Raw genomic sequence first — 13513 nt, 5'->3', positions numbered from 1 at the left:
AAGCAAATCTTTGTTCCCAAGGTATAGATAATTTCTATTGTGGGAATCCCAAAATTTTTAATGAACTTTTTTTTTTTTTTTTTTTTTTAACATTTCCAATTAGCTTCAGCACCTAGGTTCCAGAGTGCTAGCTTTCAACAGTGAGAATTCTAATTGTAATAAAGCACTTAAGGTGGTATTTAATTAGAGTGGTGATAGGAAGGACCTGAGCTGGGGCTGAGGCGTTAATCCTTTTTTGCATTCCTCAGTGTTCCCTTGTGATTGTGATTGATGAGCTGATGTCTCTTTACAACTTCATTTGTATCGTGTGTTAATAACCACAGGTAGAAGTGCAGTGTATTTTCAGACCCATTAGTACAAAGAATTGTGGAAAAAAGGGTAGAAGGTAGTGTGAAGAGTTGTCTTAGCTCCTAACCTACAAAATAACTGGTTTACATTTCTTAGTATGATCATTCTTGTAAGTGCTGGGGTTTATAATATCTTTATCTACTTTTACCTTGAAAATACTCATGCCCTCCATTCACTGTCCAGCTCTTTCCCACGTCTGTTTGTATCCCACTTACAGTGTGAGAACGATCACTGCAAAATGGCTGAGGTTGGCAGGGCCCTCTGGATCCTTCTGCCCCAGCACTGCCGCTGCAGAGCCCTGCAAAGCGGCTTTGGGAGAGCTCCAAGGAGGAGACCCCACAGCCTCTGGGCAGCCTGTGCCAGGGCTCCGGCACCGCACAGCACAGCAGTGCTGCCTGACGGGCAGAGGGAACTGCTGTGCTCCAGGTTGTGCCCAGTTCCTGGACCAGTGGAGCTGCTGAAAGGAGCCTGGCTGCCTTCTCTTCGCACCCTCCCTTCAGGCATTGATGGACATTGATTAGATCTCCCTGAGTTTTCTCCAGTTGAACAGCCTCAGTTCTCTCAGTCTCTCCTCACAGAAGAGGTGCTCCAATCCCTTCAGCATCTTGGTGGGACTATGCAAGGTTCTTATGCTACCATTCTGCTTCTGCAGTAGGATGCAGTCGTTACCACTTTGCTCCTTAGAACTGTCTTTAGCGTAAGCATTTCTAACCTGCTCACACTTGATTAGATCTCAATTTCAGTGTGTAATATAAACATTTCCTGTAGTGAATTTCTATTGAATTAGTGTAGTCGTGTTAGCATAGTATATTTGCTCTGGCAACAGAGGAAGCTGACAGTATCCTGAGCTGTATAAACAGGAGGGAAGTGATTATCTGCTTTTACTTAGCCCTTGTTAAATCCTGTCTAAGATATGTGCTGTATTCTGGGGCCATCGGATTACAGACAGATGTTGGTTGGTGTTGGGAACTTGGTTCAACAGAAAGCCCCAAGTGATCCATGTGCCACATAGAGCAGAGGCACTGTGGGGGGAATGAGGAGTAGGACTGTGCGACCTGGGGAGGTAGAGTCTCTGGTGTGTCCTAATTGCAGCCTTTCAGCACCAACAGGGAGGTTATGGAGAAGTTGGAGACCGTCTCTACCCAGATATTCATCGTGGGAGGATAACAGGCACCACGCATAGAATGAGAATAAGAGAGAAGTGAACATGATGAAAAACTGCCCCATGAGAACTGTTCAGCACTGGGACAGGCTGCCTGCTGGAGTGGCTGCACAGCCTCTATCTGTGGTGGTTTTCTAAAAATCACTGTATCATTCAGGAAAAAAAAAAAAAGTCTGGACACAAATCAGAGCCCCTTGATCTGATCTGATGCCTGTCGTAGCTTTGAACAGGATATCAGGTTACTGAGCTTTGGAGGTCCCTTCTAGCCTGAGTTTTCTGATTCCATGCCTCCATAATTTCCACCCGAAATAATAGCATCTTTACCACCTTCCTCTTATTTTTTGTTCTTTTCAGAACCTTCACAGTCTTGCTGGTTGATCACACTTACTAATTATAACAGGCCAATCATTTTTTGTTAGTCTTATTTTCATAATAGCAGCAGAGATTAAAAGTTGTGATCTTTTAATTAATTTTGTTTTCTGAAGCAAGGTAAGAGTTTCTTGAACCAGGAAGATCTGTTTAAATCAAAGGTCACTAGCTGGATTAGGATAGCTGTCCTGGAAAGCACTTCAGGTATAGAAGGACATCATAATCTTATAAAGGAAGTTTAATTATGTCTTTAAGATATACCTTGCATGAAGAGCACAGTTGATGCTCAACTTTTATCACGGTTGATACACGCTATCTAAAACAATTTGAAATTTATTTCTTACCATTTACATTGGATAATCCATGCAGTCATGTAAATCACTGAAACATCTGTGGGCTCTGAGATGTCATACCTATTGCCTTTCTGTCACTTCAGGGAGAGAAATGGTCTAGCTGCTACTTCCTACTAAACATTTTCTCGTGTCTCTTTAGTGAATAGAAAGCTCTGGCAGCCTCTTTTTTTTTTTCTTTTTTTCTTTTTTTTTTTTTTAGATCAAAGTATTGTTTAACCTAAAGAAGAGAAGGTGTATTTAAAGGTGTATAAAATAGCTTTAAGTGGGAAGAAGGAGGCTTATGTGTGCACTTGTATAACCTACAGGGTTGCATTTTTAGGCAGATTTCCATCTTCCAGTCACTACTCATCTTTCTAGTCAAGAATTTATTCTTTTGTGGTTGTTCTCATGTGAATGTGTGCTTTTAAGCTAGAGATTTTCTGAGTTCACAAGTGTAGACTTTTTCCTGGTTCAGTTCCCTCAGTTCACGTTTGAAAATGAGTTGGCAAAATGAATGGTTCTTGCATATTTTTCTGATTACTGATGGAGGGATGTTCCTGCATCTCTGCTCCTCGCCTTGCTGATTCTTTCCAGAAGAATGCAATTAAATGGAAGGAGCAGCCAGGCATTACGGAAATGACCATGCTTCTTTGAGAAGCTCTCTAGCTGGAGTTCTCCTGATGAGTCAGCAAAATAAATTGCGTGCCTAGGCTTCACCTGATTCAGTGGAGAACTGGTTTGTTTTTATTAAGCCATTTTTGATCTTCCAGAAACCAAAACCGGTTGATAGTGGAGATGTGTATGAGGAGATTGCAAATTTCCCCAGAGGTTGCAGTTGAGCATTGACATTTCTGTGCTGATCATCTGACCACAAGTTGCAGTATATTCATATGAAAGAGTATATATCCCAACATTTAATCCAACAGAGTATATATCTCAGTAGTGAGGTCAGACTTGGTGCATCATAACTATGCTTCTACTTCACTGTCCTTGGTTAATTCGGTTTCTTAGAGTAACAAAGCTGCGACAATTTCTGTAAAGCAAAAGCACTGATACGTGAAACAAAAAAATAAATTCATTGTAGCATCTTTATGGAATGTGGTTATTGCTTAAGAATGAAATGCAGCCTTGTGCAAAGATTCTGAACAAATTTTCCTATTACTTCCAGATATTCTCAATGCTTCGTCAGGTAGACCAACATACAAGTCTGGATTGTATTTGAATATAAAAAGTTTGGATTCTGCTGAACTTCTAACCGTAGCTAACTGTTGTGCAGGGAAAGGACTTGTGTGCTAGAGGTCAAGCTCTAGGTGTCTGTACTAATCTATTGAATTTCTTGATAATATCTTCCATTCCTATTTTGCTTCCATGATCTCTGACAAAATAATATGTGATATACTGTGGAGTATTTAGCAGTACGTACTAAAAAATGCAATTATGGAGGCTTTTGTTATTACCATATTAATTGTTCTTTTCAAATTCTGAAGTAATTTGTATTTCAAAACTCGCTGTTTTCTCTAGATGAACTACAACAAAAAGAAGACCATTTAAAAAACTTGCATCAAAACCTTCATTTTTGCTGTGTTGTAATGAATTTAAAATGCCTATTTTCTTAAGGCAATAGGAATCAGAGTTCAGCTGTGCTATGTGTGGGTCTGTGCAAGGTTTGCAGTAGCTTGGAATGTTTTTTAGAAGTATTGTTTTAATTTTACTGATGCACTGATTTTGCTACTTCAGATTCACTCAATGTCAGGTATTAACTAACAAATTCCTGTAGCAAACAGTGCTTTTTAATTTCTATTTTAAGTAAATAAGAAGTTGAAGCAAAATGTTGCATTGTTAAAGCCCAAGAGATGCTGAAATCAAAATATAGAATTGGGATATTTTGATTCTTTCTTTTGTGTATAGAGCAACAGAGTGTGTATTGCTTTTGTGTATGTGTAATGTTTATGTTGTTTGAATTAATCTCACATTCTCAGTTTAACTGGAAATATTTTGTATCATTATTTGTTTCTGAATAGTGTGAGAGGCCTTGTGCTCAGGTTATTTAACTGGCATTCCAATTGTCTCGCTAAAATGAAGTTAAAATAATTTTAAGAATTCATTTTATGGTTCATATTATCAAACAACATTTTAGGTCAAATTGCCATGCTCTGTAATTCCCAATTTAATTTTGTTCTTAGCAAAATACCACAAACATACACACGCATACTGGGGACACCAAAAATTTGAAGTTGGTGCTCACTGCCTTTCTTAATTGATGCTATTACTCACCGAAGACATCTCTTTTGGTGGATCTCAAACTACTTTTTCACCTTTTGTTCATTTAAATTAGCTCTCCGCTTTCTTGTGAGTTGAGTTGTTGTGGGTAGGCAGTGGAAGCATTACTAGTTGTATGATTTAAGATTTCCGTTTAAATACTGAATGCGTTTGCTACTGCTTTGAAGTGGGTGCAAATAACTACCATAGACGAAGTGACAAAATCTTAAAATACTTGAAGTTCCTGAGATGTGTTTCACCTTCTGGGGAATAATAAGGACAGTAATTCTTTTCTTCCTTAAAAATTGGGCTGAGAAAGTGTATATAGTCTGAAGGATCTTCGAGAACTCTTTTTTGCCTTTCCAAAAACAGTAAGCAGTTTTTAGCTGTCTCTGTAACACGTTTGGTTTATTTCTGCTGGATTAAATAGTGATTGTTTTTCATTGTTGTTTAGATAAGCCATTAAATATATGTAGGAAAAGTAGGTAGAAGCCTATTACTTTCTGGTTTGCATTTCTCAAAAACCTTGTCTTAAATGAAGCAGAGCCCTGATTCTACTGTGATAAAAATCATTAGGCATTAGTGAGCTCATAAATTATTGTTCCTTTTTAGATGTGCTCTTAACTAGTAGGAAGCAGATGGTGTTGCTTTACTCTCAAGAAAATTAGCATTGCTCTCATTATACCTATTTCTGCTTCAAGGAAAATGTCTTTCCTTTAACATAGGCAGACTTCAGAAGAACATAAGTAACTGACAGTACACATTATACTGTAACTATGAATTCAGGCATACTAGGTGTGCGTTAAAAAGACAATGGAATAGATTAGTTTGAGGGTATAATACATATCAAAATTGTTCTATACAGATATCAGAATACTAAATAAAAGGAAAAGGATTCATAAAGCCTCATAATCCCTCTTGGCATGAGTGTGTGAATAGGTATTCAGTTTTTTTCCTTTAAGTATGCTGATATGATTAAATTCAACTTGACTCAAGTGATGTACTATACCATGTGATTGTAATATTGAAAAGAAAAGGCACTTTTCTGATTGAATACCTACTAGCTATCAATTTCTGTGTAGCAATATCTAATCTGAATTTCTTTTGCAGTTAGAAGCTCCTGAATGCTAACACATTGCTGTATTCTCCATCTTGCTAATTGCACACTCAGCAGATGCTGAACTGTTTCAATATTTTTTGGATATCTTATTTAATCTAGTGTTCTTGCTTTCTAGTATAAAAGGTAGTTCTTCCCATGTGAATTAAAAGCAATTTAAGGTTTTAACTCCTCTCTCCCTAACCAGTCTATGCAGATGCTTATTTTTTGCTGATTTTAGGGTCTGAATGCTGTGTAGTGTGCTGCTGCCCTACATATGAGCACACAAATGCTCTTGAATGCTGTTGCTGTAAATTAGCTGTGTGCTTTTGGAAAATATGCCACGCTTCTCAGCGCTGTTTCAGTTTTGGAAATATCTTTCCTTCTGCTGCCTCATCAGCCCTTTCTTACACAGAGATGCACAGAAACAAACTTCAGACTGAAAAGGATAATTAATGTCCAGTCCCACCACCTGTATTAATTTGAAGTATTATTTGAAGCAATAGTTAAGCATATCAGAGTTAAACACATGGTGTATGGTAAAAGTCAGCTTTGTAGCAAGATTTACTATCATGTGTGCATATTCAGCCTCTCAAAGAAGAGCTACTCTAAAAATGGTATCTCTGGAGAAGGTGTTCAGGGAGAAGCAATATAATATAGCAGATTTGTGGGTGGCTTTAGGCCTCATCCTAGGGGTGGGGAAATTAAAATACCCAGGCAAAATGGCTGAAGCTTTTTAGAGACTTAACTAAGGATAACTTACTAATTGCTATATTCAGGGGAATCGTTTCTAACACTATAGGAACTGTTAAACAATTCTGTTAAACAATTCTGTTAACTGCAGACTTTATTTTTGGCCACTTATGGTATTCGGTAGTGTTTATAAACTATGTAGGCAAATTATATTGGCATTGCCATCTCAGCATTGAGAAGAACTTGACCTTTTTTTCCATACTGTGATTTAATTTGCTGGCAGTAAGCACTGTTGAGGTATGCTGTAACTGAAGAACACAAATGATATCTGTGATAAATGTAGCGAAGTGCAGCTGAGACGGGAAGCCAATCTCTCTATGCCTTGTTCCTAATAATATTTTGGTAGTCATTTTAATCTTAGAAGTAAATAGCAGTGGAGTTGATGTTCTGTTATTTCATTTCAGTGCCAGAAAACAAACGCTGCCTTTACTGGTACTGAACAAGACAACGTTACTCTGTTAGTTGGTCCTTGCAGCTCTGTTTTCCATCATCAATATCAAAGAGATGAAAACAATAATTAAACAAAAATGGGAAATAAGCGTTGTCTGATAGCAATGATAGCATAGTTTCCATTTTCTTTGTATTTTTAGAGTGTTTTTTTTTTTTTTAATTTAAAGAAAGGAAGCAGCAGAATGGTGAATTTCTTATCTAGAAAACCATATCTGGCTCTGTTCAAATAAATCTTTCATTTTAATCAAACTTCTATGGAAAGGAAAATAGTAATTTTTTTTCTCTCAAAACTGGTAGGCATGATTTGTGGATAAATTGAATTCATAAGTATTCTGCCAAATCTCTTCAAAACTATGAGTTCAGATGTATAAAAGCGAAAATTTCAGATACTTTGCAGAAAATATGCAATTCCAAGAAACGTTTGAGATGGATAAAATAGTCAGTTTTCCTGTAGTCCACATTTCTAGCTCTGCTGTTTATCTTCCTCTGGATTCCTGAACTCAATCTTGTCATCATTTTTACAGAGCTTGCTTACTCTGGCTACTTCAAGGGGACGGGCTGACAGACAGCTCTGTCTGTCTTTAATGTTTGCTAACAAATACCTAGCAGGTATGATCATCTTCAGTCAATTCTGCTGTTTAAGACAATTTATTATGGCATTACATTCTTATTTTCTTTAGTAACTGACTAAGCTTGTTTTATTTCAGTAGTCAAGTAACGATCCTGCCATTTGTGATATTGAAAGTTGGACCTGTAATGGATGAAGTGTGGTTACTGTGGTAGTGTCTTAGAAAATGATTCAGCATGAGGGGCTGAAAGAAAAATGTGTCTGCACTTTTCTGAGGCTAAATTACAGCTCATCAGTGAAAGATTGTGTCCCTGGTTAAAAGAGGTCATTCGGAGTATTCAGTTCAAAGAGGTGGCATGTCACTTTGCACTCAAATAACTGCTGCTGCCGTTCAGTCTTCATGTGTAGCATTACAGGATCTCTTTAGCTTTGTTTTTCCAGAAATTTTAATTCCGAGGGCAAGTTGTATTCTGATGCAGTAACTTCACTGGTGCTTTTGGAAAGACAAGGTCTGCTAGGCTGAACAGTGAAACCATCAAGCTCATCTGCAGTTCTGCTTTTCTGTGTGTAATACACGTGAAGCTCATCACCTACACTGCCTACTAATTTATTCCGTGTGAAAAATAACTTATTAGGTACACATGTGTTGTGGAAATGCTAAGTCACTGCTTGAAGGAGTGACTGAGCACCTGGTGGGAAGGCAGGGCCAAGGTGCATGCGATGTACCTGAGTGACGAGAAGGGCTGGAGCCAGGATCCACCCCTTCCCAGACCTCATTTAAGGGTTGGCAGTGGAGGAAGGGGTGTCTCCCTGGAGATCCTTACCTACCTGAGGTTTTCTGAAGGTAAGCAGCTTCTTTCCTTTGTTTCTGTGCCTATGACTGTTGCATTTGAGCAAGCCCTCACTTGCTGCAGTCTGGGACCTTGCTATTCTGCTATCATTGCTGTACGCTCCATTGCGTTATAACATGAAATTGTAATACAGTTCAGTCTGCAACAAATGTCCTTCAAAGATTTTTAATTGCTGTTCATTTTGCCTATCCAGACTCTTGTATTTTGCAGTCTTCATTCCTTGGCAAATCTGTGACGTTTGAGAACTATTTTCATTCAAATTCTGGAAGTATTTATGCTTTTATGGAAGTTACAATTTAGGAATAGTCTCAGCGGAGCCTGAAAGAAAGGCTTACAAATCATTATGCGGAGCTGTGTCCCAGCCATTAGGAGTCTTGCTACATAAGCATGATATGGCACCTGGGATAGTGTTTCTGGCTTCTCAGAAGAGCCAGTGCATCCTAGTGAATAGTCATGCTAACACATCTCTTCTGCTTTCACTGCTTCAGCTATGAATTGCATTTTTGGCTGTAGTTACAAAAGAAATGCCCAGCAGTATCTGGTTTTGGATTGCTGCAATTTACATGGCAGCAGCGCGTTTCTTTGCTACCACAGGTCACAGGAGTTCAGACAAGTTGTACGCTAGTTAGACTGTTGCATCTCTGGGCTGTGTGCTGGGTGGATCATGGGATCCGATTGCTGTTTTTGCGTTTTCCTGTGAAGACCTGTAGTTCACCAGTTAGTGTACGTTGCTTTTGTAGCTTGAGATTATTAAGAAACCATTTCTCAGTACAGAATATTTCATGCCAATACAGCAGCATATATTTCTGCTGCTTTGTCCTCTTTCTCCACCTCCCATTGATTGTTTCTTCAGTGCAGTAACCTCTCACTTCTCTGTGTCACAACTGCTTATGAACTGATTTAGGAATTACTGGAGCTTTGAAGATCCCATATCTTCAGTTAGTATTCAGTTAATTGTAAGAATAGGTTTGTGCAACCACCATTTTAGACACTGAAAAATAAAGTAGATGCACTAGCCTTATTGATATTCTGAGTTAGGAGGTGGCAAAGATTTCAATATGTTTAATATGTAAAAAAAAAAATAAATTGCATTTCAGTATGAAAATTGCAGATAAGATTAGAAAGCTTACATACTAGTGGAAGTTACTGTTCGGGAGATGAAGCAGAAGGCAGAAAAAACAAAAAACAAAAACAAAACTACTTTCTGTGGAGATGCAATTCTAAAGGTCATCATCTTCTACATATATTGAAAATTGTGACATGTGGCAAATAACTAAGATATGTCATACTTCTTTGTGAAGCTGTTCTTTTCTTGCATGCACCATGATTGCTACTTCCATACTGCTCTACTTGTGTATTAAACAAATGTAAATGTATTCTCCTGAGAGAGCTTTCAAAATCCATCTGAAGGAACTGAGATGTAGTTTTTCGAGGAGAGAAAACAGACTCGAATCTGTATCTCATCTCTTCCTTGTCTGTAAATCCTTCATGAGGAACGCCATTAAGTAAGATAGAAGTATCAAGTTATTAAATACATTCAGGTACTCTTGAAGCCACATGAGATCACAGAATACTATATGCTGAAAGCAAATTTCAGAGGCCATCAAATCCCAATCCTTCCTATTTCAGTTGGGACTAACGACACCGTTGTAATCACGTTGCTTTTCCAGTTTAAATTTGAAGGTCTCCAAGATTCCATCACCTCTGTGAACAGCATATTCCTGGCTTAATTTTCCTCATTATTAACTTTTTATTCTTTATAGCCAGATAGAATTTCTGTTTCTGCAACTTTTAACCATTTCTTCTTATTCTTTCACTCTGCACTTCTAAGAAAAGTCTGATTCTGTCTTTGTTATGCTCTGTTAGATTGGAGAAGATGTAGTTGAAGATTTGCCAGCCCTTTCTTCTGCAGGCTAAGTGTGACCAGCCCCTCTCATGGTCTGCAGTCCTCAGACTGTCTTTGCAGCCCAGCACTGCACTGTCCAGTTTAAAAGTGAATCTCCGATCCTGGGGGACTCCAGACTGGTCGGGGTGTTCCAGATGCTGCTTCAGAAGTGCTGTGCAGGGAGGAATAATCTTTTTCCTCAGTCCAGTGACTATCCTTTTGTTAATGCTGCCCACTATGCAGTTAAACTTTATTGCCTTAATGGTTGATGCTGATCCATGCTTAATTTAACATCCACCAGTTCTCCAGCAGATCTTTTTCTGCAGAGCAGTGCAGGGGCTACTCTGTTCCTAGGTCAGCTTCATCTCATCCCACTCTTCTAACTTACCAAGATCTCTATAAATGCCAGAACTGCTCTCAGGTAGATCCATTGTCAGTGACATATGAACTTACATTCTGGCACTTCATTCAGTCTTCTGTGAACATGTTATGCTGTTATAGAACTGGACTTCATGCGGGAGGGTTGGCATTCATAGCTTGCTGCCAGTTAGACTTATAAACATTGATTGCTTCTCCCTTTAAAGACCAGCAGTCTGGGTAGCTTTTTAAGCACCTTGTATGTTGGCAATCTAATGCTTCCAGTGGTGTTTTTTTTTTTTTTTTTTTTTTGTTTGTTTGTTTTTTTAATTTGGGAACAAGGATGCTGCATCGTCTTTCTTCAGTGTGCTCTAGTAAGGATGCAAGATGGGACTTAGATGTACTTTCTTATTTTGACCTGTGGGAAAAGCTCCTTTTATGACTTAGTTTGAAACCTTGCAGGAATCAATTCTCATTATAGAGATTAATTTTGATAATACTTGCTACGTGCTTCAGATTGCTTACCGTGTGGCTCTTCAGGCAATTCTGATGATTGGTGTTTTCAAAACATGATGTAAAAAACTTCTCATTTTTTTAAAAAGGGGAGAACACTGATTGATGGAACAGAAGGCTAAGGTGTAGTTGAAAAAATCCTGTATAAAGTACCTAACACAGTTGGAGGAAGTGGGGGACAGGATGGAAATGTAAGTAAAAGAAAGATTTGAATGGTAACGTGAAAGCAAATAAAAATTAACGTGACAGAATTGTGTATATCTGAACCATTGAAAATTGCAAGAGAAAGAGTTGTCTTGGAGTACAGGGAGAGGTAGTGTAATAAATTGTACCATCGTAAAGGTAGTCAGAAGTTTGAGCAGTGACGCTTGGAAAGAGTGATGGTGCTGCAGGGGATGATTTCTTCCTACGTATCTCTATATCCACAGCACTACAAGGTCTTTACTGTAGGCAGGAGTTCAGACTAGGACTTACTTTTTGGTAGGTTGTTGACCTTCTTTGAAATGTAAGCAAATATATCTAACCCTTCTACGCTGTGGATGTTGAGTTGTTTCATTAGTTTGTTCCATACTTCAGGCATCAACACCAAGTGAGCCTTTCATTTTCAGATGTATGCGTAGCAGTAACAGGAGCACAGACTTGGGTACAATGTGTTGTATGCGAAGAGAACCAAAAGCAGAAGCTTCTCAGTAAGGAGAGTGAAGAAGTTCTTTTTTTAAGGTAATGAGGGAAGTCTTTTTTGCTTCCTTACTACAGTCTTTTTGTCCTACGCTCTCTGAAGAAAGTGTATTTTGCATTTTCTTTCTTTTGAGGATAGAATTTTTTTGTAATTATATTGTTTCTTAAATGAAATCTGAGTTTGGGTCTGTGATGAACCATCCAAAAGGAGGTGGCTGCACTCCGTATGACTGCACAAGTAAATGATCTGAGTCAAGTGGCCTGGTCAAATAATTAAGCTACAACAGAGAAAGCTTGCAAAATCAGTCAGTTGTGATTATTGGTCCACTGTGGTTGGATATCTGACTCCTTCTGAAAAATCTGAAGTGGCTGCTCTTATTATCATTGACTGGGGAGTGCCAGCAACGAATCTGGAAGAGTTATACTGCTGCTTTAAGGAAATCTAATAAATTTATTTTAAGGAAATCTAATAAATAAATCGGATGAAACATAAGTTTAAAGATGAGCTGATAGCTGTTTATCTGCTGCCCTGTGTACTCTTCTAACATTTATACTATAATAGTAACATAAATTCTAACATTTGTAAGAATGATTTCCATGTCAAGTGTCTGCCCTGCTTGCAATTTCTCTTCAGTAGTCACTCTGGGGTAGAGTGACAATAAAAGTGTATTCTTTGGGGCCTTTCTGTATCTCCCTGTCTAAAAGTGTATTACTATTTGATTTAATTAGAAATTTAATAATTCTCAAACCAACTCTAGAGCAACTAAGAAAATTCCTTTAAAAGTGAAGTATTAACTTGCTTAAAGTGCCTCACATAACCAAACCTTGGAACTATTTCTGATGCCATAAAATGAAACAAAAAGGGAAAGAATATTTCATTTGCATGGGAGGATAAAGTATGTTTAATCTAAAACAGACTGCTTTCAGTATTGATGGCTTACTTATGGAGTTCAGCAAATTTGAAGTAGAAATCTTATTGATATTAACTCTACCCCATGTAGGAAGAATTAATTATGTAGAAATATGTTCAAAGTATCAGAAACCCAAAGCACTGGAAGTTGTTTTTTTTTGTTTTTTTTTTTTTCTTTTTTAAACTTTGAGTACAGCCATCTTAATTTTAAAACAAAAATGTTCTGCTTCCAGAAACTGACATAGTAGCATTTCTGATGTTTTTGAAGCAGCTATTAATGTAGTCAAGCTGTGTTTTTTCTTCTTCTGTGTGTAATCATCTGCTCAGTGGTGCACTCTATAACTAGTAGCAGGAGTCAGAGGAGTGGCCTGCTGTGATTGATGGGGCGAGGCCCAGCAAGCTGAAAAAGCCCCATCTGGATTAGGTTTTGGGAGCAGTCAGATGTTGAGAGGGAGGTCAGTAAACCCTGGATTAGCTCCCCCTCCTCGAACACCCCCATCATCCACACTCTTACACACATTACATTGCTCACACGCCCTCATCCGTAATTGATGCTTGCTTTGGGCAGATGCTGTATGGCCTGGGACTAGAGCAGCTGGCTAAGTTTATGGAGGATAAAGGGAGCGGGATGGTACAGCAGGTATTTTCACTTTTATTTTCACTTGAAACTCTTGTTTTTTAGTCAAATCAAGGCATTTCCTTTAACCAGCTGCAGCACTGCATGTAAGGCTTCTAATACATGTTTTGTGGCTTCAGTTGCTCTGAAAGAAGGCAAACTGCAGCGGTGATTGTGTCTCTGCTGTGCTTGATATATCTGACAGAGCCGTTCTTATAAGCAGCAGGTTTATGGAGTAACGTTGCATTTTTCTTCTTTGTTTCCATGCCCTAAGGATATGATGCAGTTTGGCTCATTTAACTACAGTATGAGAGGCTTCCTCGAAATGTAAAATATCTCTTGCCAAAGAAACAGGATGCACCAAAC

At 38.3% G+C, this 13513-nt stretch overlaps 1 protein-coding gene across 19 annotated transcripts in view; it reads left to right on the top strand.

The window, feature by feature from the left end:
- The window catches only part of RBFOX1 (RNA binding fox-1 homolog 1), a 755409-nt gene that overhangs the window by 598439 nt on the left and 143457 nt on the right, over nucleotides 1-13513 (top strand). Inside the window, exon 1 of one of the 19 annotated variants that reach the window (XM_085237547.1) lies at nucleotides 12613-13171. The exons of the other annotated variants lie outside the window; for them this stretch is intronic. Coding sequence (XP_085093673.1) covers nucleotides 13100-13171 — 72 coding nt within the window. The 5' untranslated portion in view covers nucleotides 12613-13099. Of the gene's footprint in view, nucleotides 1-12612; nucleotides 13172-13513 lie in introns of those variants that run through there. 19 annotated transcript variants of the gene reach the window in all.

This window comes from Meleagris gallopavo, chromosome 16 (genome assembly GCF_905368555.1).
Source record: "Meleagris gallopavo chromosome 16, MGAL_WU_HG_1.1, whole genome shotgun sequence".
Lineage (NCBI taxonomy): Eukaryota > Metazoa > Chordata > Aves > Galliformes > Phasianidae > Meleagris > Meleagris gallopavo.
The sequence above is the reverse complement of the archived record's forward strand: the minus strand, read 5'-3'. Positions and strand labels throughout refer to the sequence as shown.